The sequence below is a fragment of the Falco biarmicus genome, chromosome 4 (genome assembly GCF_023638135.1).
Source record: "Falco biarmicus isolate bFalBia1 chromosome 4, bFalBia1.pri, whole genome shotgun sequence".
NCBI classification, from domain to species: domain Eukaryota; kingdom Metazoa; phylum Chordata; class Aves; order Falconiformes; family Falconidae; genus Falco; species Falco biarmicus.
Genome location: NC_079291.1, coordinates 39155437 through 39182600, shown reverse-complemented (window position 1 = coordinate 39182600; position 27164 = coordinate 39155437). Strand labels below are relative to the sequence as shown.

General features: G+C 41.3%; 2 protein-coding genes across 2 annotated transcripts in view; one reads left to right on the top strand and one right to left on the bottom strand.

The window, feature by feature from the left end:
* NMT2 (N-myristoyltransferase 2) overlaps window positions 1-20063 on the top strand; it is a 32266-nt gene extending 12203 nt beyond the window's left edge. The window contains exons 3-12 of the mRNA XM_056336104.1: window positions 1580-1724; window positions 5412-5530; window positions 5627-5718; window positions 5825-5941; window positions 6585-6755; window positions 7860-7968; window positions 11598-11768; window positions 14496-14663; window positions 18750-18887; window positions 19089-20063. Coding sequence (XP_056192079.1) covers window positions 1580-1724; window positions 5412-5530; window positions 5627-5718; window positions 5825-5941; window positions 6585-6755; window positions 7860-7968; window positions 11598-11768; window positions 14496-14663; window positions 18750-18887; window positions 19089-19109 — 1251 coding nt within the window. The 3' untranslated portion in view covers window positions 19110-20063. The remainder of the gene's footprint in view (window positions 1-1579; window positions 1725-5411; window positions 5531-5626; window positions 5719-5824; window positions 5942-6584; window positions 6756-7859; window positions 7969-11597; window positions 11769-14495; window positions 14664-18749; window positions 18888-19088) is intronic.
* Window positions 20064-23582: 3519 nt separating this feature from the next.
* RPP38 (ribonuclease P/MRP subunit p38) lies at window positions 23583-26959 on the bottom strand. The gene is made up of 2 exons (XM_056336113.1): window positions 26846-26959; window positions 23583-24639 (listed from the first exon to the last, which is right to left on the bottom strand). The coding sequence occupies exon 2, from the start codon at window positions 24606-24608 to the stop codon at window positions 23757-23759; it is 852 nt and encodes a 283-aa protein (XP_056192088.1). The 5' UTR covers window positions 24609-24639; window positions 26846-26959; the 3' UTR covers window positions 23583-23756.
* Window positions 26960-27164: the final 205 nt, after the last annotated feature.

The window sequence follows — 27164 nt, the reverse complement described above, 5'->3', positions numbered from 1 at the left end:
TGTTTATATATGATTTCATAATGTACTGGTAAGATTTCAGAATTTATCTAGTGGCATTAGAACTATTTGTATCAGGCCAGCGTGTAATAGACAAATTGATTTTTATTTGATTTGATTGCGAACTTAATGAGAACAGTAACTTACGTCACTGTAATCTGGATCTAGAAATAAGGTAGGTTTTTTTAGTGTTGCTCTAAAGTGTGTAAATATGTAAATTCACAGCTACTGAGATGACAGGCGTTTAAAGCATGCTCACAGTAAAATTTTGCAATACTTCAATTAATGAAAGAAATTGCATAATGTTTGGAGAGTACAAGTTTTTATTATAAATAGAAAATTATGTCCTGCTTGAGCTACAGGCAGGGAGTTTCACTCCTTTTGTGACTGAGGATAAGGCAGTTGCCTGTCCAAATGAAGGTTTACATCATTACTACATGTAGTTTAGTGTGGTTTTTCAACGCATGAATCCTAGAAAGAGAGTGGAATATGGAAACAGTGATCCATTGATATTCAGAAAAAAAAATCTGGTTTGAAATCTCAGTGCAGAATTGCTTGAAGTTTTCCAATGCATTTGAGACTATTCCTTCAAATGTATTTATTGCACTGCAGTCTGGAAAAACCTGAGCCCAGGCATGCTGTTAGTGTGCCTCAGAATAGAACTTAACAACTTGGGAGATAACAAAACAAATACATAGATTAAAAAAGAGAGAGAAATGCCTTTAGATTCAGAAGTCTGTTACCATTTTCCTCTGTGCTTTCCCATGCAGATAAAAATTTCATTCCAGTTAAACTTACTCAGAGTGATCAAAAGTGAGGCATTAAGACCTCTGTTTAGAAATGCTTAGCCTCAGGTTTTATGCTTTTCAAATAAATACTCAGTAAAGATTTTTCAACTTTTAAGTGGATTTATTTTATGCATCTGCTTCTATCAGTTAAGATTACCTTTAGTTGTGAGCATTGGCAGAGTTGGCATTAGTGGCAAGATGGTTAACTCCTAGGTATGATGCAATGCAGAGAGGTACCTACCATAATAATTGCAAGCTAACAGAAAGCAGCTAAAATATAACTAAGGTTAAAAAGCAGATATTTGTACCAATGCAGTGTACCTGACATACTGAACCATAGCAAATCTAAGTATTATTTTATATTGTATGTGTAAAGTACAACTTCAGCTATCTCTGTGTGTACCAGTGGTATCTTTAGATTGTTAGATATCTAAACTGATTGTTTCATTGTATTTTACCTGGGGCGGGGGGTGTGGGGTGTGGGGGTGTGTGTGTGAATATAAGAAGCTTTTTATTGTGGTACTGGTATCCTGCCTTAACGCTGCATTGTTTGTGTTAAGAATATTGAAGTTTCATGGTTAAATGCAAGCATAACTCAAAACTATGAAGTATTTTGTGAAGTTGCTTGCAGTTGGCTTCCCACCCTCTTTCTTCCGAAGGTTATACCTAAACTAGCCATGATGAGACAAGTACATGAAAGAATATGTAACAGTAAAATAAGTGAACTTGTTTGTACAACTGTTTAAAGTAAATGTACACAATAAGCTTCCTCTTCGATTTGTCTCTGTGTGCAGAATCCAGCCATTCCAATGCAGAAGCTTCAAGACATCCAGAGAGCAATGGAGCTGCTCTCTGCATGCCAAGGCCCAGCAAAGAATATTGATGAGGCTACCAAACGTAAATACCAGTTTTGGGATACGCAACCTGTACCTAAACTTAGTAAGTTTAACTGGACCTGGACATAAGATCTGTCTTACTGACCTCTAAAAGAATGTGGTCTTCTCTAAGTGTGGTGTGTTCTCTAAAATGGGTATGAAGTCGGACTGTCTGTGGTAGAGATCCTTAATCTTTTGTGCAATGTGTGTGGAATTCTTGATGTTCTCTAGGAAAGTGCTTGGCCCCCTGCCTGCAAATAGAATGCAACAAAATACGGTGTTAAATCTCATTCTGATGTTCTCTATAAAAATGGGAGATGCTATTGAAGTAGCGTTCCTTTGTATATTGTAGGTCTGAACTCTTGAACAACAGAATGTAGAAGTCTTTTCCCCTTCAGGGAAAATAAGAACTCTTAAGTGCTGACAGAGGGTAAACTTTGATGTCATTTATTTATTTATTCCCCCCCCAGCAGATAGATTTGCTATCACAGAGATAATGACTCTCCTGCTGTAGGCTACACTGTTTTCTTGCAGCTTCAAGTGGATAATGGTGCTTCTCTCACATGTGAACACTTCTACTGCTGTGTGTTCATACACTTCCTCCACAATGTACACTGCTTTGAAGGTAGTTTTCAGAGTCCGTTCTCTATTCTTGGTACCAAGTGAGATGGGGAGGTGACCTCTCCTTGCTTTTAATTTTGTAAGGAATTTGGCAGATTACTTTTTATACTGATCTGATCCCTGATAACACAGTTGGTAAATCTTACTCTTTGTTGGAGAAGGCAGTTGCTGACTCTTGCTTTTTCTGAATTGCTTTCTGAATCTTGTTCTTCCCCCTTCATTATCTTCAAGTTGAGCAACTGTAACTCTTCAGCGCTGACAAAACTTGGGGACCACACAAGTAAAGCAGTTTCAGAGCAATAGCTGTCATTGTTCTGTTCTGCGCGTTTCTCTCCATGGCATTGGAGGCTGGTGTAGAATAAGCAGAAATAAGGTAGAGTCTAAAGCACAGGAGCACTCTGCTGTCTTTCCGCAGGGCAGTATTTCACTTTAATCCATTTCTATAGCTTAATCCACAGTGATCTCATTTCTCCCTGGCTTCTTTGCATAGAGAAGTCCAGAGCAGTGTCCTTGAATGCAGTATTTTCCACTGGACTGAACTGACCTGCCCTGGCTCTTCTCCATACAAACTATCCAGATACTTCTGTAAAACTAATGGTAGTAATTGTCACAGTAATCCTGCCCAAGTACTGGAAGAACCCAGCTGAAATAAGTTGATGTGCAAATAAAAAATAAATACTCTGGCCATGACAAAGGTTTTTCAGAGCTAATTCAGGTTAGTCAATATATCTTACAGCACTTCTACAGAGATGAGTCTCTCACTTGCCAGCCTAAAAGGACCAATACTTTGGCTCTAAAAATAATTTGTTAGTGTTGTTCAGTAGAAATATGCTTTGTTGGATTTGTCCATCAGAGGTTTTGTTCAACAGTGTTTATGAATTGCTCCTTGATTTTTTTTTTGTAAGTTTTTCCTTTATCTGCTGAATGAACATATTGGGAAGTCTTCACTATTTGGCATGCGGGATATGTTGATTCAAGGAATAGCTTTTTCCATAGAAAAAGCTGGCATCTTTGCATTAAATTAACTTCAGGATCCTTCCGCCTTCTAATTAAGGTTGTTAGCACTAGGTTCTTTAGTTAGGCCACGTCTGCCATGTAGTGGCAGTACCATTTAGGCTGTTGATACTTTCCACAGTTTGCATAGAAGTGCTGGTAATGATGATCTTCCAAATTGTAATGGCAGGATGGAAGATCAGGATTGCATGTCATTTGGGAAAAGTTCTTACTACAAAGGAACATTTGACAGTTTAGAGCTTGATGATGGTGATGATAGGGTTGAGTGTTTATGGGTGAGAATCGGGGGGGAAGACCAACAAGGCAGATGTGGTGGGAGCCTATTACAGACCATCCGATCAGGATGAAGAGGCAGGTTAGTGTATGAGGGAAAGGCCATGGATGTTGTCTACCTAGGCTTTAGTAAAGCCTTGACACCATTTCCCACAGCATTCTTCTGGAGAAACTTGGCTGCTCAGGGCTTGAATGGGTATACTTTTCTCTGGGTAGAAAACTGGATGGATGGCCAGGTCCAAGGAATTGTGATGAGTAGAGTTAAATCTAGTTGGTGGCTGGTCTCACCTGGTGTCCCCCAGGGCTCATGATTGGGGCCAGTTCTGTGTAATATCTTTATTGACAATCTGGATGATGGGATCAAGTGCACCCTCAGTCGGTTTGCAGCTGACACCAAGTTGAGCAGGAGTGTTGATCTGCTTGAGGGCAGGAAGGCTCTGCAGGGGGGTCTGGGCAGGCTGGACTGAGGTCCATTGTGTGAGGCTCAACAAGGCTCAGTGCCGGGTCCTGCACTGGGGACACAACAACCCCACACAGTGCTACGGGCTGGGGAAAATGGCTGGAAAGTGCCTGGTGGGAAAGGACCTGGGGTTGCTGGTTGACCTGTGCCAGCTGAACATGAGCCAGCAGTGTGCCCAGGTGGCCAGGAAGCCAACAGCATCTGGGCTTGTGTCAGAAAGAGTGTGGCCAGCAGGGCTGGGGGAGTGACTGTCCCCCTGTATTCAGCACTGGTGAGGCTGCAGCTCGAATCTTGTGTTCAGAATTGTGTCCCTCACTGCAAGAGGGACGTTGAGGTGCCGGAGCGTGTCCAGAGAAGGGCAACGAAGCTGGTGAAGGGTCTGGAGTACAAGGCTTATGAGGAGCAGCTGAGGGAACTGGGGGTGTTTAGCCTGGAGAAGAGGATGCTCAGGGGGGGGACCTTACTGCTCTCTACAACTACCTGAAAGAAGGTTGTAGCAAGGTGGAGAAGAGAAGGTCTCTTCTCCAAGTAACAAGTGATAGGACAAGAGGAAATGGCCTTAAGTTGCACCTGTGGAGGTTTAGATTGGGTATTAGGAAAAATTTCTTCACTGAAAGGTTGTCAAGCATTGGAACAGGCTGCCCAGGGAGCAGGGACATGGTTTAGTGGTGGACTTGGCAGTGCTGGGTTAATGGTTGGACTTGATAATCTTAAGGGTCTTTCCCAACATAAATGATTCTATGATTTGGCAGGTGCTGCTCCACAGAAGAGAGACAGCTTCTGTTCATAGTTGTATAGCGAGGGACCGGAGTTGTAAAGTAAGGGAGGAGAAGAACGAATGCTTTCATGTAGGTTTTTTAGGAACAAGTTTCGCATTTCATCAGCATCCCTTAAATGTCCTGGCTTTGCCATGCCACTGCTCCTGTGTAATCCTGTTGAGTTCAGGTCTGTTCAAATCAGTGGTAAACAGGATCTGAGCCATAGCTTGTTAGCTGTAAGTATATATTTCTCATGATGAGATCATGGTTCTCATGGCTAGCTAAATGCTGTGTATGTGCTGATAAAGAAAATAAAATAAATTGCTGTCCTGTGTATGAAATACTGGGTATCAGTTGAGGTAGAGTAGTTCTGTGCATATCTATAGATATCCTGATGAGATAGTTGTTAGTCTCTGTACAATTTGTGAGAATGAGAAATAGTGTAAACTAATAATACCTATTTTTCCAACATTTTTGAAAAGTTTCATGTTCCTATCACAGAATTATGAGGAAATACATTACATGAGTTCAGTGCAGTTTTGGGAACTATCAGGAAAGCTAGCAATGTAACTGTTCTTTTTTTTTTTTTTCTTTATTTTTTTTCTTCCTCCTCCTCCCTTAAAAGATGAAGTTATAACTTCACATGGTGCAATTGAACCAGATAAGGACAATGTCCGCCTAGAGCCATATTCTTTGCCACAAGGGTTTATGTGGGACACATTGGATCTTAGCAATGCTGAAGTTGTAAGTACACAAATTTTTGTATGTATCTAAAATCATTGAAACATTCTGATTGATGTGTGTTGGTAAATCTTTGGATTTTTGTGTGTGTGTTTTCAGCTGAAGGAGTTGTACACACTGTTAAATGAGAATTACGTAGAAGATGATGATAATATGTTTAGGTTTGATTATTCACCTGAATTTCTTCTGTGGTGAGTAGCAAGTTCCATATTCTGCTCTGGCTGGAGTGCAAAGAAGGGTGTTTTTATTACATCTTCTTAGGCAGTAATTTGTAATTATTTCTGTCGTCAATTCTAGGGCACTACGTCCTCCAGGCTGGTTACCCCAATGGCACTGTGGGGTTAGAGTGTCTTCAAACAAAAAACTGGTAGGATTCATAAGTGCCATCCCTGCAAATATTCGTATTTATGACAGGTAAAATGCACCATTGCTTTTGTATTTGTAAAAGAGTAACACCATGAAACAAATCTTGAGACTGGTATCCATTGCCATAGAGAACTTAAAAAGAGAGAAGGAGTCTCACTGACCATAAAGAGTCAGAAAAGAGTAGGAAAAAGAGTCAGAAGAATCCTCCCCTGCCAAAGAAAAGCTTGTCGGCTCCTTACAATGAAGACCAGTAATACATATTTAAGAAATTTTCTTATTGATGGATGATGGAGATAATAACATATAATTTTCTGGCCCTACTGGAAAGTGTTTAAAGGATAGTCAGTCAGTTGGACTTCCTTGGCCAGGTCTTCATACACTGACAATCGTAAAGAATTATGATACCACATGGCATGTGCTTGGCTGCATCTTGAAGTAATGCAATTGGTTAAGTCTTGATAGAGCTCTGAGAAAGGAGTGCAAACACCTTAGACACAGCTTGCATATTGCACAATTTGCCATTGCAGTTGTAATATCATAGGTTAGTATTTGTTGCAGGTGTAATTTGTCACAGGCAAATTTATTCTTACCTCAAATTCTTCTGTCACAACATGGAAAACTACGGTTATGCAAATGAAAATATGCAATGCGCAACTCTTTTTAACTTTTCCACTATTTAATGTCCATTTAGTGTGAAGAAAATGGTTGAAATCAATTTTCTGTGTGTCCATAAGAAATTGAGATCTAAACGGGTAGCACCTGTGCTGATTCGGGAAATAACCAGAAGAGTAAACCTAGAAGGAATTTTTCAGGCTGTTTACACTGCTGGAGTGGTACTCCCCAAACCTGTGGCCACTTGCAGGTAACCTAGGTGATGTTCATAATATCAGTTCATATAGCAGTCATTTTAAAAAACATTTTATGTAATTGGCTAGAAATAATAAAAGCTTAAAATTGAAAAGAAATCAAATGTTGTGTCCTTGACTAATCTGAAGGCCACAGTGTTTCTCGGGGTGTGGTTTTTTTTTGTTTCTTCTCTTCCCTTAAACAGCTTCTCAGACTAAGATCTAATTTTGGGTTTATTTATTGTATCTTAAATAGACTAATAGATGTTTCTGTTGCATGGCTTCCACCAGGTCAACATTGTATACCTGTGTCTTTCAAGTGGCCTGTTTCCCAGCTGGGATACTTCCCTGTTGCCCTGGTTGCTTGCCAGAGATGGCAGAGCATTTCTGGGAATTGTATGATTTGCTTTTTTTGAAATACTTTCATCTTTCCTGGGGAAAGGAGGACTTGATCGGCATTTGATAAAATAGGAAAACTATCACGTGAGAAGAGTTGTATGTGATCAAGTAGTATTTCATTTGCTTGGAATGGATTTTATTTCTACTGGGAAGAGTTCAGTTCCAGCAGTATTGCTTCAGCTGTCTAGCCTTCTGGAGGACAGGGTACTTTCTGATTTGAAATTGTTTATACCTATCAACACCAAAGATCCTGTAAATTTATGTAAGGAAGGATGGAGGGAAAAAAAATAAGCTATGCTGTGTTAAGAGTAACCATGGGTGTTTTATTGCACAATGATCTCCTAGGAAGGGGAGATCTTCAAAAAACTACTTGTACGGACAGGACCCTCTGCTCATGTCCAGGAAAATAAATGTTACAGTGTTAAGTATGGTAAGATTGTCTGGGCTATGGCAGGTACTAAAATGTTTAGCCTTCTGATTACTCATTCTGTAATAAAAAGCATTTGCTTAGGTTCGAAATACAGTGATAGCAGGCCTGTTTAAAAGCTACTGCTTGGATACAGCTTTTCCTTATCTTTTGCTGCTCAAGGTTCTTACAGACATAGTACAGGCTTGCTTAGAAACAAAATTTGAAGGGAGAGGGAGCAATGCAAGAAAATGTATGCAAGTAAAGCTGACACTTAAAATACTACTTAATCTCATTATTTTAATTTTATTTCCAGATATTGGCATCGATCACTGAATCCCAGAAAACTGGTGGAGGTGAAATTTTCACATTTGAGTAGAAACATGACTCTACAAAGAACAATGAAGCTCTACAGACTTCCTGATGTAAGCAGTATTACTTCTAGAGAATCCCCACAGTTATTGTGAGGCCCAAAATAACCTTCCATCTGTCTCTGACAGCACCAGCTTTTCTGTGGAAAGGCGGTGCGTGCAGGATGTTAAAAAAAATAATCTGTGGCGGATGAAAAAGACCTTGAGGGCTGTATTAAACAGAAGAGACTATTTCTGGAAATGGAGGTCTGCATATGGAGAAATTACAAAGTTTGACCCAAAAGCCTTAAACAAACAAACTGAAAACCAGAAACCTTGACTTCATAAACTTGTGGGCTTGAGTTGAAGGTGCATGACTATTCTTGGTGTGATTAATCTGATAAAAGATTACTGGAACAGAAAATCAACAGTTCATGTCTTAATTCTCAGAGAAGTCCCTCAGAACTGTCAGAGTACAGTGGGATTGTTGATCCACTCTTAATTCACAGATTTTTCTGTTCTGTTAGAGAACATTGTTTTCTGCAATGAGCAGGCTCAGCAAAAGACACCTCAGGATATTGTGTACTGTTTATTTGCATGGTCTAGCAAAAAAAAAAAAAAGTGTTCTGGCATAGCTAGGTCAGTTAAAAATATTTTTTTCTCGTGTTTGCAGTTAATAGTTAGGCTGGCAAAAAGCCTTAGGATGCATTTCCATGACAGGGCAAATCACTGTAAGTAGTCTAAGATGTACTATTAAAAAATTTCATTGCTGTAATTAATAGCCTTTAGAAGCTAGTCTAAGCTTTATTATTGGAAACAATTTCTTTGCTTGTAAAAGCTACCATTCTATTTGGAGGGATTGCAGAATATCCTTTAGCTGTACCATATCAGTAAACCTCTTTTTATTTAATAAACCCTCTGTTTTGGTTAAAAAAAATACTTTTTTTTTCTGACTCGAAGTACTTTGTAAGGATTAATGTGACTTTGGAGAATTTTGTCTGTTGGTTACATTTAGCTTGATGCTGCAGGTTCTCTTATTACTTACATCTTTGAGTAGTACCCTAAGCACTCTTATAAAGCATGTGCCATGGTTTGATCTGAACTCCTGCTGCTGTCAGAGAGACTCGTTTCCTGTGCTGCCTGCTGCACATGCAGATTCTCCCTTTGTGTGCAGGACAGCAGTTTTCAGAGCTTAAGCATTAATAACCAAATTAATTAGGTTTTAATCTTGCAGAGCTAAATATAGCTTCCATCAAATCTTGGAAGACATTTTTGATAGTCTAAAAAAGCGCAGCAGACAATTTCAAATATAGGTTTTGGTGGCACCTCTATTACTGTTTCTCATGGAAATAATGCATTACAATAGGAAAAGAATAGCTTGCTCACAATACAAAAGTGTAACTACAGAGAACTGTTAGAAACAACAGCAGTTGTACCCTAATCATCTTCCTTTATCATAAAACCTAGATTTCTGCAGAAAAGTAAATAATGGAAAACAAACATCTCATTCATAAAATTTAGCTGAGGCAAACATACTGTACGTAGATGCGCAAATAGAAAATGGGTGCTTTGAAAATCAGCTTCTAAAACTAAGTGATGTAGGAGTTCATATGCCTCAGCTGTTTATTTTTAGATTGGACTTGGGAGCTTCTCCCACGTAAAGTAAAGATTTAATCTTTATGCTGATGTTTTTTCTTTAGGTCTTGTGCTTTGCGTTTTTTTTTCCTGAAAAGGGTTTAAGTGCTGCTGAGGATCTTTATCCTCAGTTTCAGGCTGTTATCAGAAACAGTACTGTCATGCAATTTTGTTCATTCAGGCCACACTGTCCTGTCCCTCAGCACCAAACACTTCCTTGCATTTTAACCTCTTTTCTTGCTGTCCTTGAAATATCATTGCTGCTGGGAGCTCATCTTCTTTTAAGAGGAATTAATCATTCCTAATCACTTTAACAGTTGGTATTAAAAAGGTTTTCAGAAATAATAAATACTGTAATTAATAAATATTGCCCTCAATGAAGGCTGTGTTTGTGCATGTACCTATAGATTTTTTTTAAAAAAAGTTATTTTTGTTTCTTTTTTTTACGTTGTTTAATCTCTTGAGCAAGGAGCTTTCTGAAAGAGGTAAATTTTGACTGTGTTTGGGACAAGGACAGAAACATGTTTGTTTGTGTATGTTTTTCCCTGACTGATTGAGATCCTGAGCCAGGATACTGTCTTGAATATATGCCCAGTGCAGCTTGGTATGTGGAGCAGAGAAACAAATTTTAGCCCAGTTCTGTACACTTTCCCTCACTTCTGGAGCTGCAAATAATCATTTACTGGTGGCCATTCTGAGCATTTCTGGGGGATAAAGATGTTTCAGCCCAGCTGCTTCTCCTCCCACCTGCTCCAGCGTATGGCTTTAGAAGGAGGACAGAGTCTTGGAGGGAGCCGAAATTAACCTGTCATATTGTAGTTCATAAAGAGGTTGTGAGCGAAATAGGGCATAGGAGGAGTCGTGTTGATAAGTCAGATGATTACCCTTATAGACTCAGGGCATTTAAAAATCTACGTGATGTGCTGTTGTGGAGGCAAACCACAGTCCCAGGCTGGTCAGGAAAGCAGGAAGACTAAAATGTAATACACAGGCCAGAGCTGTGGCAAAACGTGCCTTGATTATTTTTTTTTCATCTGGCTGCTGACTGCCAGAGTATGTGAATAAGTAATTCACCCAGAATAATGCCTTTTAAGCAGAGCATAATCAGCTATACTAATTTCGGGTTTCTAGTAATCAAGCCTCTACCTGGCTGCTCTTGCAGTTGACATTGCAATGATTAAAGCGATACGTGCCCAAGTATGTAGCTCAGACAGATGAAGCAGGATAAATGAGCTCTGAAGAGGGCAAGCCTTAGCCTCCCTAAAAGGAAGTATTCAGGAAAGCTAACAAAAGCTGGGGAGAAAACTGTAATCACATTTGCTTTTTTAAACATTAATTGCATTGTACTGGAAAGCATTTTTTTCCTTTTCTGATGTTTAAAGTTAAGTAAATAACTTTATTTGTTAAAATACTGCAAGTTTTTAATTTCAGGCAGCTGTAAGTTATGAGAAGCTTTCTTATTAACAGAACAGCAATTGTGCCTGTATAGAAAGTTGAGTTAGCAAGGGAGTTTGCAAGTGTAAGAATAGGAGGATTTTTTTTGTTAAATAATTTCTAATTAAACTTTGTCAGCTGGCTTGGGTTTATAACTTGATTGTAGTTTTCCTAAGTTTGAATAGCAAGTTTTCTTGTCTTCACATTAACTTCTGATATGCAAGTTGCTTTATGTTTTGTTTCTGTGCCTGGGCCCCAGGTAGTTTAGAAGGTAAAAAATAAAAACTGACCTAAAAAAAAACCCCAAAAAACATAAACCCCAAAAAAACCCTACCAAAATGCATAAAGTCTAGGCTGTTGGCAATGGTATCTCTTTCTCTGGAGAAATAAAGCTGTTTCAATAATGAAATATAAAGATTTAAGTGCCTCAGACTGTCTCAATAATTAGAAGAGGGGTAATTCTGGTTGAAAGCTGTTTGTAAAATAGCATAATGAACTAGGTGGCTGGAGTAAAGTAGGCTAATAATGAATGCATTATAGCAAGTGGAGTGACTCTGCAACCTACTTTCAGCCTTTGCTGTGTATGCAGTTTTACATTCAACACCTTAATATTTATTCTTCTTTATTTCAATAAGGCCACAAAGACTTCAGGTTTGAGACCAATGGAACAAAAAGATACTAAAGCAGTACAAGAATTAATCAACGCTTACTTGAAACAGTTTAATCTTGCTCCTGTGATGGATGAAGAAGAGGTAGCCCACTGGTTCCTGCCTCGGGATCATATTATTGACACTTATGTAGTAGAGGTAAAACATGCCCTAACTACTTCATGAACGTATGTGAATGCCACTTAAAGAGGTTCATGTCCGCATCAAGTTTTTGAAATGCGGACAGTATGAAAAGTATGTGCAATAGGTAGAACTTGATACAGTGATTCCAAGCTTCGTTCTTTGTATTGCATTCTGTTAATGAGAAAATTGTGATAAACTGCAGTGCTCTTATAACGGGATATTTTAAAGAAGAATTTAGAAATTTCAAAATATCACTATCTTGGAAATATTACAGTAAAGAACCTTATTTATTTTTAAAAAACCCTCTTGCATCTGCATTCCTACATTTTTTTCCATAGAGAAATGACATGATAATAAGCAGTGGTCTTCAAATCCTCTTTTTTAGAAAAAGAGGAAAAATGATGCAATGACTGAGATAAGGATTTGTTTTGAATGCAGTATCATTCTCTCAGGTGTCTGAAGTTTCTGCCATACACCATTTAAAAATTCTTCATTTTTAAAACAAATTTTAGGGGCACCTGCTAGGGGAATTATGTAATTATGGTTTTTGATGGTCTGCTGCAGTAAAATATATTTTTTCCAGTAAAAGAGCATGCGTGTATTTATGTGTATGAATTTGTGTGTGTACATGTATAATATATATGTAAAATAGAGAAGTAAAAATTAACATCCTTTGGCACCATCATGACTTGCTGTTAGCTAGGAGTTCAGTTATCTTGAAAATTACAGTCTTTGTCCACGAACAAGATGAAGAGCATCTTCATCTTTTCCTACCACTTACTCTTTCCTCCCCATCCTGCCACTCTCACCCTCCATCCTGTTGGTCACAATACTTGCAAAAAAAGCAGTGCAGGGATAGATTAGCATTTGGACCGGAAGTCCCCAAGGCATGGTTGGAATAGCTACAATAAAGCTAGTGGAGAAAGATACTCTCTTCCCTGTGAGTCCCTGCTAAATCAGTTGTAAAGGTTGTATTTAGATAGTGTATTCCTTTAAAAAAAGTGATACGGTTATTTGAAAATGATCAGCACTAACATCCTTAAACCCACCAGCTCCTCACAGAAGCTGCAGGTTGTGAAGCTCGGCATTCCTACACTGCAACCTGAATTTGGGCAGGAGTCTCAGCTGAATTTAGAAATTTAACTGCTGCTGGAGATGAGAGGTCCTGCTCAATTGGTTGTCATTGTCCAAGCTTAGCTTTCTACTTTGTAGTGGGTCTAGTGCTCACTGGACTCTTCCATGGCCTAATTTAATCTATTGTCCCTCCTTCTTCCCCCACTCCTCTTCTTCCCTCCTTGCTCCCTGGCTTGGTTTTTTGCTTTGTTGGTGAGTTGAAGCCCACAGAAGACCCCACAAGCACCGGCATCAGCATGAGTGTGCCATTGACAGTGCCATTTTAACTGAATGTTGCTGTCTTCACTTGCTTGTTTTGCACTCTCTCTTGAATTAGTTTTTCACTATACAAAATGCAGATTTGTTAGTGCTTAAAATCTTTTTAAGACCTGTGTGACCTGAAGAAGTTTAGTGTCACATTTTTAAAGTCATCTTTGTAATGTGCAGAGCTAAAACCTTGAAGTACTCTATATAATTCCTGAATTAATATTTTCATCCTCCTTACTGAATTTAGTGAGTGACTTCACTTTTCTGTTATTTGTTAGTTTAGTTCTACTACAGAGTCTGTACCTGCTCTAAAACAATAGCTTTTTTGAATGTGATGGGTTCAACTCTTTTACTTTTTACTGTAGAAGTACTATCAGTTTAAGGATCCATGTGAGGTCCTTCATTGAGCTCAAAATAGTGAGCACCAGTCATTCAAAAATAAAGCAAGCGACAACAGGCATCTGTGTGTCTCCTTTGCCTTACCTTCTTGGAGGTATTGGGAGATCCAGTCGGAACAGGAGTGAAAATCTGGGTAGTTTTTTTGTGCTCAGCATGTCGCTCATAACCCATGTAATAATTTCCCATTTCCTGCTAATCTATACTTGAAGATGGTTAAACTTCATTAGGAGCATGAAATAGTAAAGTTTATGTAGGATGCTTTAGATTTCTGTGTAAGTACCTCTCTGATGACTACGAGTCGTACTAGAATTTCAATGTATTTTAGCACTGCTGTCTAGTAATAGATTGTGCTTGTTGATTAATAATTACTAGAGCTGATTTAAATATGTTTTGTATACCAGCACTTTTTTTTCTGTTTTTGGAAAGCTGAGATTATTCCTCAATGTGAGTGAGCTTCATCAGATTTATTATTATTTAATTTTTATTTACATAGGTGAAATAAAAGATAAATACTTACATATTTATTTGATTTTTTTTATTTATTATTATTTTAAAATATTCTTTTACAAATAAGTTACATAGGAAAAAAAATCTATACTTTTTTTTTTTGGAAGTGTGCTTTGTTAGCTTTGTTTATAGCAGGCTGAACCTGAGAAACAAACAAATGCTTTGGCAATTGGTTGCCAAAATGTTATTGGTATAATAGAGTAGAAAAATCTAGATGTTTGTCTCCTTTTCGGAAGTGATCATTTCAGGCTTCAGTCTCCCTTTGGTGTATTGGTACGTCCTTGGCAAGAATTCGATTTCTTTAAATCTTAGCTGAGATTACCTGTTACACCATAATACTTACAGCCTGTAAAACTGTACTGCATTTATTACTTGCCCTCTGTAGAACTGCCATGCTAGCCTAACCAATAACTGAGCAGTTACTTTTTATTAATTGACTTTTTTCTTTTTTGGTAGGGCTCAAATGGTACTTTAACAGACTTCCTGAGTTTCTACACATTACCTTCAACAGTGATGCACCATCCTGTTCATAAAAGTCTCAAAGCTGCCTACTCCTTTTACAATATTCATACAGAGACCCCCCTCTTGGACTTAATGAATGATGCACTCATTATAGCTAAATTGGTAAGTACTGGGGGGTGGGGTGGGGGGTGTTGGCTTCTCTCGCAAAACTGTTCTTAGGAGTAGTGGTGGCAAGATAAGAACTGGCAGCAATTTATCCATGCCATTGCATTCTGTTTTCTTTTGCTGTCTACAGCACAGAGTGCGGTTGATGTAACATATGAGAGAGAGATATATATATATATATATAAATACAAAACACTATGCTTGTTTTTCCTTTTTACTTTGAGTGATGTTAGGGAATGACAAGTGCATGAAGATTAAGCATTTGCAGTAGCTTGAACTGTGTTAACATCCAAGAGCACACTGATGACCATACTCACTAAACACCAGAAAAATGGAAAGTGTCACTTAAAATAGTTTCCCTCCGAGATGAGTTAGTAAGTTCTGTTAAATACATTTTGTTTGTTTAAACTATTTTTTTATTTCTACAAAATGTAAAAGTTTATTGGTGCAAGCTTTATCATTTTATCTTGTTAATAATTGCTGCCTGTAAGCTCTGTAGAATGTCATGTGGTAGCTTTTAAGCACACCTTCATGCATGGAATCACACAGATAGATGGTTTCATTAAATGAAAGGAAGAGACTGTAAATGAAGTTTTTAAACATAAAAATTGTAAGAGTTTAGTTCTGTCTGATGAAAAACTAACTTTCAGCCCTGAATCATCAGGGTTTCGTGGGAGTGCAGTGCAAACACCAATGGCAGTGTAGTCTGTGGTATGGAGCTGGGCTCGTGATGCACAGCCCAGCACTCCGAATGAATTCTGAAACCTCTTTAGCTCTGGCAATTCACAGCACCACAAAGGCTTCATCCAGTCCATGGTATCCATGCTAGCAACTGTTCCTAACATGCTGCAGAGCACAGGCATGTTTTCTGCTCCTCATGCTTGAAGCTTGCCTCTCCCAGCTGAAGTGTTGCTGCCGCACTGCTTGCAGTATTACACCTACCAGATGAGTGCTCAATGCAAGCAAGTGCAGCCGACCATGTTCAGAGCTGCCTTCACTGCATGTGGCACGGGGATTTCTGTGTTGATCCTGTGTGAAGCCAGTGGTCGTCTGCAAAAGCAGTATCTGCTTTCAGGCTGCAGGAAAGCAGCCACGCAGTATTCAGCTTGACTGTCTCAGCCATGTTCGTGCAGTGCTGCAGCTGAGCTGGTATCTATGATGTGAACTGCTTGCTGAGGCTTGTTGACTTATAAGCAGTATTGAGTTGAATAGCTGTTTGGCAAGGAAAACTCCTGGATAGTCATTGGGGAATATAGAACACCATTTCAGGCTCCAGAATAATACCAATGGATGTTCAGAGACAGATTTTGAAAGGCATTAAGATATATGAAGACACGGGAGGGTGGCTAGTATAATTTTTGGAAGTGGCTAAAAGTACTAGTGCTACTTATTCTTAAAAATCGAAGTGGAAAAAGGAATAAACATTGGTCTCCATTTGAAGTGTGGCATAGGGAGCTGAGCGGCTGGCCATTCAGTGTGCCACAGGTGGAATGGGTAAGGAGGTCTAACTGCAAGGCTTTGCACCTTCCTCTGTCTACATTTCTCTCTGAATGTGACGTGCAATTCTTTTCTTTGACATGGATCACCATGTAGTTAGAATACTAGCGTTTAGATGCCAGTGGATTGCCGAAGTACCTGCTGGGCCTGGCTGCATCATTGGATGCCTAATTACATTTGCAGATCTGACACTTGGACTTCTAGATGAGGAGAGGTGAGGGCAAAGGAAGCAAAATGATAGTGCAGTCCTATTCTCACAGCCTTTTGTTTACAAAGGTGCTGGGTCTGGCTGGGATGGAGTTAATTTTCGTCATAGCAGCCCATATGGTGCAGTGCTTTGTATTTGTGACTAAAACAGGGTTTGCACACCAGTGTTTTGGCCATTGCTGAACAGTGCTTGCACAGTCTCAAGGCTTTCTTTCACCACCAGTGAGTAGGCTGTGGGTGGGCAAGAAGTTTGGAGGGGACACAGCCCAGAAAGCTGACCCCAGCTGACCAAAGGGATATTTCACACCATATGATGTTGTGTTCCGTAATAAAGGTTGAAGGAAAGGAGGAGGAAGGGGGCAGGGGGTGGTCCTGCTTATGGCATTTTATCTTCCCAAACAACTATTATGCTTGTTTGAGACCTTGCTTTCCAGGAAGTGGCTTGACATCTGCCTGCCAGTGAGAACTAGTGAATTAGTTCCTCTTTTTGCTCTGCTTGTGCATGCAGCTTTTGCTTTATTTCTATCCACAAATCATCTTGCCTGTCTTCTGGTTCCTTCCAGCCCATGGGAGGGGAGCAAGCAAACTTGAGTGGGTGTTTGGCTCTTGACTAAAGACAGCCCACCACAGTCCTGTCTGTACGTTACTCCCAGAGAACGCACTTTGGAGGTCCACATTCAGCTCAGCAAATTACTCTCAGGGTGTGCATGTCGGTTTAATGTTGATTTTTATCTTCATATTACACTATATAACATTTTATTGGCAATTGGAGAACAAAATGACTGACCTCCAAAGCAAAACCCAAAATCTGGGTTTATGCACTTGGGCTCCATGTATTCTGCATGGAAGGAGTGGGATTTTGCAGCAGGATAACACCCCAGCATCCCCCCAAACCCTGAGAATTTTATTGTTGAAGGTGACACTAAGTTTATAGATCTAGAGCAGGAGAGAGCTTATAAACAGGGAAGAAGTTCACTTCTGAGTTTGCTCTAATGGTCTGGCAGAGCTGTGAGGCTGATGTTTAGACCCTGAATTAAAACTACATCTGTAGACTTTATAATTTATTTGAATTTTGAGTACTTAATTGCAGAGCTTCATTAGTGTGTCCGTACCTACAGTGTATCTCTATTCTACCCCACTTTGCTTCCTGCCCTCTGAGATTTCTATTAACTGTCTATTGCTAACATGGAATATTTTAAAATTTACTTCTTTAGATGCCAAGTGTCAAGTCCTTGCCACCTTATTTGTCTTGTTTCTGTGTGGTTTTCACAGCACGTTTACCTTAGCGTAGTTTCATCTGCACACGGAATGATCTTTGTGTAAGGTAGTGGGGAACCTTACTAAACGCACTGTCTGTGCTTGGTGACTTGCTTTTAAATAGTCCTGAACTTATGGGGAGCTTAAAATGCCCTTTAACCACCCTTTTTTCCTGATGTGGGGTACTTATTTAAAAGAAAAAAAATACATCTAGTTTTTGTACTGAGTAAAGAACGTTCCTTACCATCTTCTTGTGCTTAAGTAACTGAGCATTGTTGCTTTGTAAGTTATTTTTATCTTAGAGCATAGAAAGTCCTGCCGGCGCATTGCCTTTGTGCCATTAAGACTCCAAGATCTTAAGTCAGACTCCCTTGCAGTTAATTGCAAATAAATGGACTTTTATATGCAGACCCCAAGCCAACTCAGCTATTCATACGTGATGATTGTCACTGCGATGGCTTAACAAACCGTGGTATTATGTTGCTTTTTAAGAGTTCACAGTGAGTGGAATCTGAGTATGTCTGTGTTGCTGCACAAAACTCTGAAACTAATTGGGCTGTGTGACTGTTCTGAGAGCAGAATGGCTCTTGGAGTGGTGAATTTGGGAGGCTCATGGAAAGAGGGGTCGGTAGAGGGTGCATGAGTAGGGGAGGGAGAGTAACGTGAAAGATTGGAGTTCTAGAGAAAATGGCATTTCAGAAAAGGGCCAGATCACAAAAATAAATGACTGAAAACCACCATAAACTATTTATGCAGCTTTAGCTGGAATATGCCGTATGTGTTTTTTACAGTCACATACAATGTTTTGACAGACATCTAAAAGGATAAAATAATGGATAATGCTTTAGAGACTGTTCAGACCTTTACCCCTGAAAGTGGCTTTAAAATTCTTACGCTTCTGGAAATAATCTTCAAGCAAATTTGTGCCTTACGCTTCACTTATTATTGGGAAAATGTGTTTGTGTGTGTACCTACTTAAAAGGCAAGATTTATTCCCTTGTCTGTTTTTTCCACCTAATGAGCCTAGTCTCTTGGATGTTGTATGCCACTGTGTAAAGTATCATTTGTACATCATTTGAAACTTTAAAAAGTAAAATTTAAAAAATGTTTTGCTATTGCCAGAAAGGATTTGATGTGTTCAATGCACTAGACTTAATGGAAAACAAAACATTCCTGGAAAAACTCAAGTTTGGGATTGGAGATGGAAATTTGCAGTATTATTTGTACAACTGGAGGTGTCCTGGCATGGAATCTGAAAAGGTAAGGGAGAAAAAAAGAGCTTCTGAATTGTGTTAAGTATAATAGTACATTAATCTACATTGGCCAAAATGGACAGAAGTTTTAAAGTAACTTTTTTAATTGGTCATATTTAAGATCCATAACTGAGGTGCAGCAAATAAATGATGTTTAGAGTTATTGCAATACTTAAATTAAAATACCATATTTTTCTTCTTATTTTAGGTTGGTCTTGTATTACAATGAGGACACTTACGTTTCTAGAACTCTGAGGTCATCATTTGAGTTAATTTGATCTCCATAACTCTTGGAACCGTATTGTTCAAGAGGAGTAAAAGCACAACGTCAGTGATACTGAAATAGTCCATTAAACCTGAACAATGAAGACATCCATATGTGACCAAATTTATGCATTTTCAGATAGATCAGAAGGTCCATGAAACTCTGCTGTTGTCCATGAAAAGAATAAAAGCACATTCATTTAAGTTTCAAAGCTTAGCTTGCACCTTGATGAGAAGAAGGTATTTTTTTTTTCCACTCTGTAGAAAAGACTGTTTTGTACAAACTGAACTTCAGTGGTGGATTAGGGTACAAAAATATTTGCTATTATGTGGATGAACTGCTGCATTTCTATTTATTAAGTGGTGGTGTATGTTTGTCAGTGTAACAGAATGAAGGATACAAACTTGAGTATCTTTGCTTATTTACTTCACGTGGATATCATCATTTGGGGGAAAATCACGAAGTATGATACGTTTGTAGCTCTATGAAAGTCCTGGATGTTTTTGTAACTGGAGCAGTATGACAATGTACTGGTTTACCTAGTGCATTTGTTTCTCCATAAGCAACGCTGCCAAATCAATAAAAATACAGATTTGTACTTTGATCTTCAATAGATCAGTGGATTGATTTAACAGTATCGCACTGTTCAGTGCAGGTGTTATCTATGTTGCCGGAATGATAATACATTACTGTACTTAATTTACAGTTGTGGCACAAAACCTTAGTTTTTCCTCAGTAGAGTAACATCAGCCTGTGTGTAAAACTAAGAACTTTAGTAGTGCTATCAGGATATTTATAGTTTGAATGTTTTCAACGCTTCTGCGAAATTGCACATATTCCTTTGTCTACTTTGATTTCCTATGAAGTCTGTAATTCTAATGAAAAGTATCTTGTGTAAATACGTATTCATAAATTGTTCCTGGTAGTGTTTTTATCCTGACTTTGGAACAAGAAGGTTTGCTATATATGTGGCTGGTAGGCAGAAGAGAAATGCTCCACCCTCAGTCCTTGGAAGTTCCCTGTACTGCACTTCCTGAAATGTAAGAGGGCTGATCTTTGTTGTTGGGGGGAGCTCTTTTAATTCCCTCACAAATGCTCAGCAACCAGAGCGGCTTCTGAAGCACTTTATATGCATTCCAGCATAGTGTCATAGCTAGATATGATAGCAGTTCTTTCAGCTCACGGATGCTGCAGTAGCGTGAGCACCGAGAAAATCTGCAGTAAGAAGCTGTTCTAGCTGAAAGTGCCAAATTGTGGTAGTGAAGCCTCTGTGCTGTGAGCGTCTTTTGAATGTGACTTGAATATCTCATGAAATGCAAATGTCTAAACTTTCCTTTTAAACTTGCCTGTAATTCTGACAGCAGATTTTGCTGGAAGTTGAATTCTGTACCTGAAAACATCAATTTAGATGAAGATAAATTTGTCTGTTCTTCATAACTGCTAGCCCTACCCACCTCCTTATAGCAGTGGGGTTTTTCTTTCTTCCTGCACCTTTTCCAGTGTGTGAATGGTTTGTGGTTTGGCTTCTTGTCCAATTGTGGTGAGAGGATTCTGCCCTAGAGACAGTGATAAATACTTTCCCTTATAGCATTATAGCTCTGTGATTAAAGCATCTGACCTCCTTCAAATAAAGGAAGGGATTGAACGTGGTTTGTCTGACCCCTGGGTGTGCACCAGCTTGGGACCTCACGAATTTAGAAGGGCTCCAAAGGAGATCTTTCAGACATCCAGTGGTGAAGTTGGGCTTCACAGCTTTGGCCACTCATACCTGCCTGCTAGCAGCAGTCATAACGGGGAGTCCAAGCTCCCTCCGCACCATCTGTGTGAGGCCTGAGCAGAATTAAGTGGCTGAAAATGTCATCAATGGTGGCGATAATCTGAGGTAATGAGGAGGATTTAATCTCAGCTCTGTCAAAGACTGAAGTTCTTAACTCCCAAAAGGCAGGAAGGTGCCTTCCTGGCTGGGCATTCACGTTGGAGCCCGCCGGGATGAGGAGGAGGTTCACCCAGGGGCTCAGTGCATTCTGCTTTGGCTCTAGAGAGCCCTGGCCATCCTCGCCCAGCTGCTGCTTAGTGTGAGGTGGGATAGCAGGGCATGGCTCTGGCCTCAGGGCTAAGGCACTTCCTTGCCAAGAAGTGGTCATGGCCCAGCTCTCCCTAATCTGGATGGATGGTGTTGAATACTAGATGTGCTCATGTTCTCTGCCTTCCCTCCCCTCAAAAAAACACGGGTGGGAGAAATGGTAGGCAGACATTTTCTTTTCTCCTCTCTTCTCTGAAATCAGAAGGCAAATTGTCCCCGGTACTACGGTTTGGAAAAGTGTTGAGGCCATGATGGGACCAAGTATGTCCAGACAAAAGACATACTTGGGTTTCCTGGGCTTCCTGCCATCTGCCTTTCTCCCCTAATCTTGGGGATGTGAAGGAAGGAGTGTGACCACTCGTGAGCTCTCCTCTGGGAAAATGGTGCCCATTTTGAATCCAAGGGGTAAAATGCCTCTGTCTCATTTTCTGGCTCACACTGCATGCTAACTGAGGAGGAGGAGGGCAGCCGTGCCCCTGTAGAAGTTGCGCAGCGCTGCAACTGAGAGAGAACTTGCTGGGCTGGAGAGCGTGAGGGAGGTGGGCACCTGAGCCTGAGTGTTGGGGCAGTTCCTGGGGAGCTGTGTTTGTGAACCTGTGTGTGTTACCCAACAGCTGTTAATCCAACATGCTCTCCTCTGTCCCTGTGGAGAGCTCAAACCTTTTGGCTAGCCACGCTCTGCACCTCCAGGGCTTTGCTGGAGGTTCACAGCATCAAGAGGATGTGAATGTTGAAGGTGTCCCAGCCTGCACCCATACAAGACGACTCAGGAGATGGAAATTGTGACAACTCACTCTTGCTTCTTAAGCAGGTACTTAATGAAAGGTTATTATCCGTGCGGGTGCCACTGTCAGCTTCCGGATAGGAGAGGCTTCTGTGGCGTTTCCAAAGTTGGACCTGTCTGTTCATCAGGCTTGCTATGAACAGCTACCAGGTAAGACTCCTCAAAACCTAGCAGATTGTTTCACAAAGACTGGCAAACTTAAAGACTTGCTCCACCACTCTTCAAACCAGTCTTTTGAAATACCTGTAATTTCTTTCCCAGAGTAATTTCCCATCTGCTGAAGGGACACGGCTCCCTGAAGAGAGCTATAGATCCGGGCAGGCAGCAAAGTGCTTGGAAGATGGCTGCCGCCGCACTTAGGTCTTTAAAGGCCAAGATTTAAATGTTACAGTTCGCCAGCATGGGAATTAAATACACTAATACCTTCAAAGTTTTATGCTTTCAAAAAGCCAAAATGGGGTGTATGAGGGACTATGAAACAAGGCATAAAAACCTCACTTCCTTTTGTCACCCTCGGCCAGGGAGGGCGAAAGTTTTGGCATTAGATGTCTTGGTTTTGTTTAAGCTTCAGGGAGCATCATGCCTGCAGAATCATTGCTGCTGCCTCCCTTTGTAGCTGGTATTGTGAACTGAAGTCACTTCTAAATAAAACTAAAATACAGATTAATAAAATCTCTGAAAAGTGTAACGTCTAAATTCCGTTTTTAGGGAACAACAAAGTAACTCAATTAAGGTATTTTGTGTTTTTTTCTATAGTACCATACTGAACTTCAGCTTAAAATACAGAGCCCCAAGTAAATTCCTAGGCTGTCTGAACTGCAGCTCTATTCCCTTTCCTTCCTCCGACACAACTATCTCGCTAGGAAACTGTTCGTAGTCCCTAGTAAAACGAAAGGAAACTCAAAAGTTAGGTGGTATGTTTTCAGTCTTGTAGCAGTTACAGCTGTCACCTACTTTACATACAACACTATGCGGCTTATCTGGATTCCCTGGGAAATAATTTTAGGCTCCGTTTAGAAAGCAAATTGAGTTTTGGTTCGTTTATGTTTTCTCACAAGGATGTGCGTTAATAGTTTCTGTATGGCTGTATTTTTTCAAAATGCAGCGGTAGCAATTTGGTTTTGTTCTGTATTTGAAAACAAGCTTTTCCTTCAGCATAGCAGGTACCAGGTATTAGATGGAAGCCAGGTCTGCATACATTCTTGACCAAAACAAGTTTATTGTTCAGCAAACTATGAAAGTTCACAAAGGAAGTCCGCCTGTGCTGTTACAGCCGTTTACTTGAAACAAGCATTGAACCAGCTTTGAAAGAGTTACAACGGCATGGACCTTTGTTTAAATAAACTTTCACTTTCGGTATTGATTTGTTTGAATAATTATGCTTGACTCAAATCCATTTTGCTTGAAGCATGTTCATCTGTATAAAGTACAATGTTTGATGCTTTGCATTAATTCCAAAGATGTACTTCCTATGTCTGAAATTATTTTGGCATGTTCATTATTGATTTTAACCCTGTGATCTCCAACTGCAAAAAAAATATTTACCCCCAGGTAAAGACTGACACCCAAGTTTAAGCAGCATTTTTTATTGAAGCAGAAAGTACCTCAACTGAATGCAACATAAAGTTTACCTTGTATTCAAGTGCTTTGCACCATAAAGCCTAACAAGATAGTTCAGTTAGAGCTGTATTCCATATTGCATTTAAAAAAATCAGTTTGATATGAAGAGCGAAACTAAAACCAGTTATGCTGAAAAAGCTTTTTTCTTTTTGCGAGGTGGTTTCTTTATCTTACTTGGATTTGGAACAAGTTTCTTGATTTTCAAAGGCTGCAAAATGACATTTGAAAGATCCTGCTGATTGCTTTCCGTACACTTCCGCTTCTGGCCTGCGAGCTCATCCCCCTGCTCCTCTGCAAGCTGCTCTGTTTCCTGATTTTCTGAAGAATCTGTATGCACATAAGCCACAGATTCTTCAGTTCTGTACTGAAACCATGGCACTTCCAAAGCTGGTATCTTTGGAATTATTGCTTCTATTGCTTCTGTAAATTTATCAGACTGCTTTTTAAAGCCTAGCGCTAGAATGGATGTTAAGCCAAGAAGTGGTGCAACCGTTTCACTGAGACGGGGAACCTGGCCTGCTGGTGTGGCTCGACTTGCACTCAGCTGAATAAGGTGCGATGTGATCATGGCAGGTTTTGCAGACTTGCAGACCAGCAAGAGTAGCAGCTCATTTTTTTCCAATGCTTTTGTAACTTCATTCACTCCAATAGCAAGCTGTCTTCTGATACTTATGTCAGTCCATCCCGGTTTTTGTCGATGGTCTTCTGTTTCCTCTTCTTTAGGGAGTTCACTGGTGCTCGCATCACACTTTCTTTCCATTTGTTTTTTTGTCAGGGCACGTTTTTTCTTTCTTGGAGTCTCTATCTTTTTAAGTCCACTATGTTTAATCCTTTCTTCTAAGGTCTGTAGTATAAAATGCATATCTTCTCCATCTATGGTTTTCCACTGAAAAACAAAGGGGTTATCTAGACATGTTTTTACAGTGGTTTTCTTTGCTTTACGAAGCGTTGCTGTCCCTGGCTGAATTACAGACATCCTGAGGTTGTTTCGTGTTTTGCCACTCTAGCTGTGAAGGGAAGGAAAAGGGAGACATTAGTGCAAATGCTAATACTGGACTGTTTGCTGTGGACACCATTACCAGAAGATTCTCTACGGAAGGCAGAAGAGCAACATCACATCTCAAAGTGATACTGGCAACTACCACCCTCCTCACATTAAATCTCTGCGCTAACCCTTAACAAATCTTCCAACGAGGCACATGCTGTGCTGCCTTTTTTTTTTCTTTAATAAATAAACCCAGCAGACTAGACAGTAATGAAACACCAATGACAAGAGACCCTTCTGAAGCTGAATGAAAGCAGCTGGAGGTATTACAGATTTAAAGAAACAACAACAAACAAAACAACAAAAAAACTGAAAACGCAACCAAAAACCAAACCCCAGAACTACAAGCTGAAGGACCTCTCAGTTTTCACTGTTGTGCAGCTGTGTTGTAGCAGTATTATGACATGAAGGGGAAAAAAAAAAAAAAAAAGACAATCACAACATGAAACAAGCTCCAAGTTCCTGAACTGATTTAGGATTTTTAAAACTTTAATTTTCTTTTTCACTCTTTAATCAATGTCTTGTGTTTGTCTGCATTTAGAAGTTATGATAGAAATCTGCACACTGTCAATTTGTGCTTTCAGTGAAGGAAGGCGATTCTCTACAGGCCTCCAGAAAGTTCAGAAGGGGTCTTTTGTGTCACTTGGACCATGCCTTTAGGGAGGAGAAAAATTAAATGGGAGCAGAGAAAGCGTAATTCTTCTAGCTCTTACTGATCTAGTCCAGAGTAACGGTGAAGGCAGGCCTGATTGCAGGCCCTGGTAAGTTTGGAAGTCCCCACACTCCTGCCTGGTTTACTGTAATTACCATCTCCTTGCTGAACTAGTGGTACCGTCATTATTGCACACAAGCTTTAAGAATCAGCTCAGGTTTCAAATCAGCCGAAATACGACATGACTCTCTCCTCGGTTTCCTAGTTACCCAAGTAGGCACATGAACAGCATTTATGTACATCTTGAGCAGCAGCCTTTAGATACTCACAAGATACCATTTTGCTAGTCCTATCTGTTCTCTGTGTACTGGCCGTATGCTACCTTTATTAAAAAAAAAAAAAAAAAAAAAGGCAAATGCCATCTTCACTGAAATTCCCCCAACAGTATATGTACTGCCATAAAGCAACATCTGGATGAAGGGATTCTCCCTCGTTCAAACCCTCATCCGGAAGCCAGTAGGAGAAATGCATCAAACAGAGTTGTATCAATGCAATGCAAACTGTGAAGTTGTTACCCACTGTGAGAGTCAAAACCACAGGAGTAGTTTTCAGGGCTACAATTAAGCACTGTGCCCCTCTCGGTACTCCCAGGAGAGCCTAGGAAATGTCCCGCAGGGCCGCCCCCGCGCCGCTCCATCCAGCCCAGCTGAGCGCTGCGGGGGTGAGCACCGTGCGCCCCTCTGCTTGCCAGCGCCCAGGGTTGCATCAGGGATGCGAGACTGCAGATCTGCCAACTTGTTCCATCGGTCCTTTGGGGAGCTGCGCCCGTGCATTATCCCTTCTGCTTACCATTGCAGTGGCAACAACCAGAAAGTGGAAACAACTGAGGAATGGAAATGCCCACTAGAAAACTGATGTGTGACGGAGTTAGAAATGGAAGCTTATGACAGGTTAAGGGAAAAAAAAGGAAAAGCTCTGGGCTATCGTTTTTAAAAGCTTTTCATTGAGGGATGCTCTGATGACCTTTCACAAGGGGTAGAGAGCAAAGTCAGCAACAGACCTGTGCATGAGGACGGAGCAAAGCACGCGCGATTTCAGGTGAAAGACGGCACTCCTTTACAAAACGGGCACAGCCGCGGGACGCGAGCACGCAGAACGGGAGATACGGCAACGCGGCCAACAGCAGCCAGGCGGAGCGGGTCCTCCGCCCCGCGCCCCCGCCCCGCCCCCGCTGCCCGCGGAAGGGACAACCGCGGCCACGCGGCCCGCGCCCCCCGCCCGGCACGGAACAGGCGTTGCGGCCGCCCCCGGGCCCCAGCCCTCCCGCGCCCGGTCCGCGGCAGCCGCCTCCCCGGGACCGCCTCCCCCTCCCGGCCGCCGAGCGGCCGCAGGCCGGGCCGGGCCGGGCCCAGACCGGCGCCCCGCGGGACCGCGCCGCCCCCCCAGCCCGAGCGCCGGCGGCAGCAGGGCCTGGGCCGCCCCCGCGCCGCCGCCGCCGGCAGCGAGCCGGGCCCACCTGCGCCGCGGCCTCCGCCGGCCGCCCCGCTCCCCGCGCACACGCTCCCGGCCGCAGCACGCCGGGGCCCGGCGCAGCCCCGCTCCGCCCCTCGGCCCGCCCTGGGGCTGGCACAGCGCCGTCCCCGCCGCCGCCCTCCGGCCGCCCCCGGCTGCCGCCGCCCGTCGGGGCGGGGCGGCTCCACCCGGCGTGGGGGCCGTGTGCGCGGCGGGCCGGGGGAGCAGCGCGGGGGCGGCCGGCGAGGCAGGGGGGCGGGCAGGGAGGCGGGCCCCTGGCTCGGCCGGCCGAAAGGCGCGCCCCTAGCGGCGGGCGCGGTGCA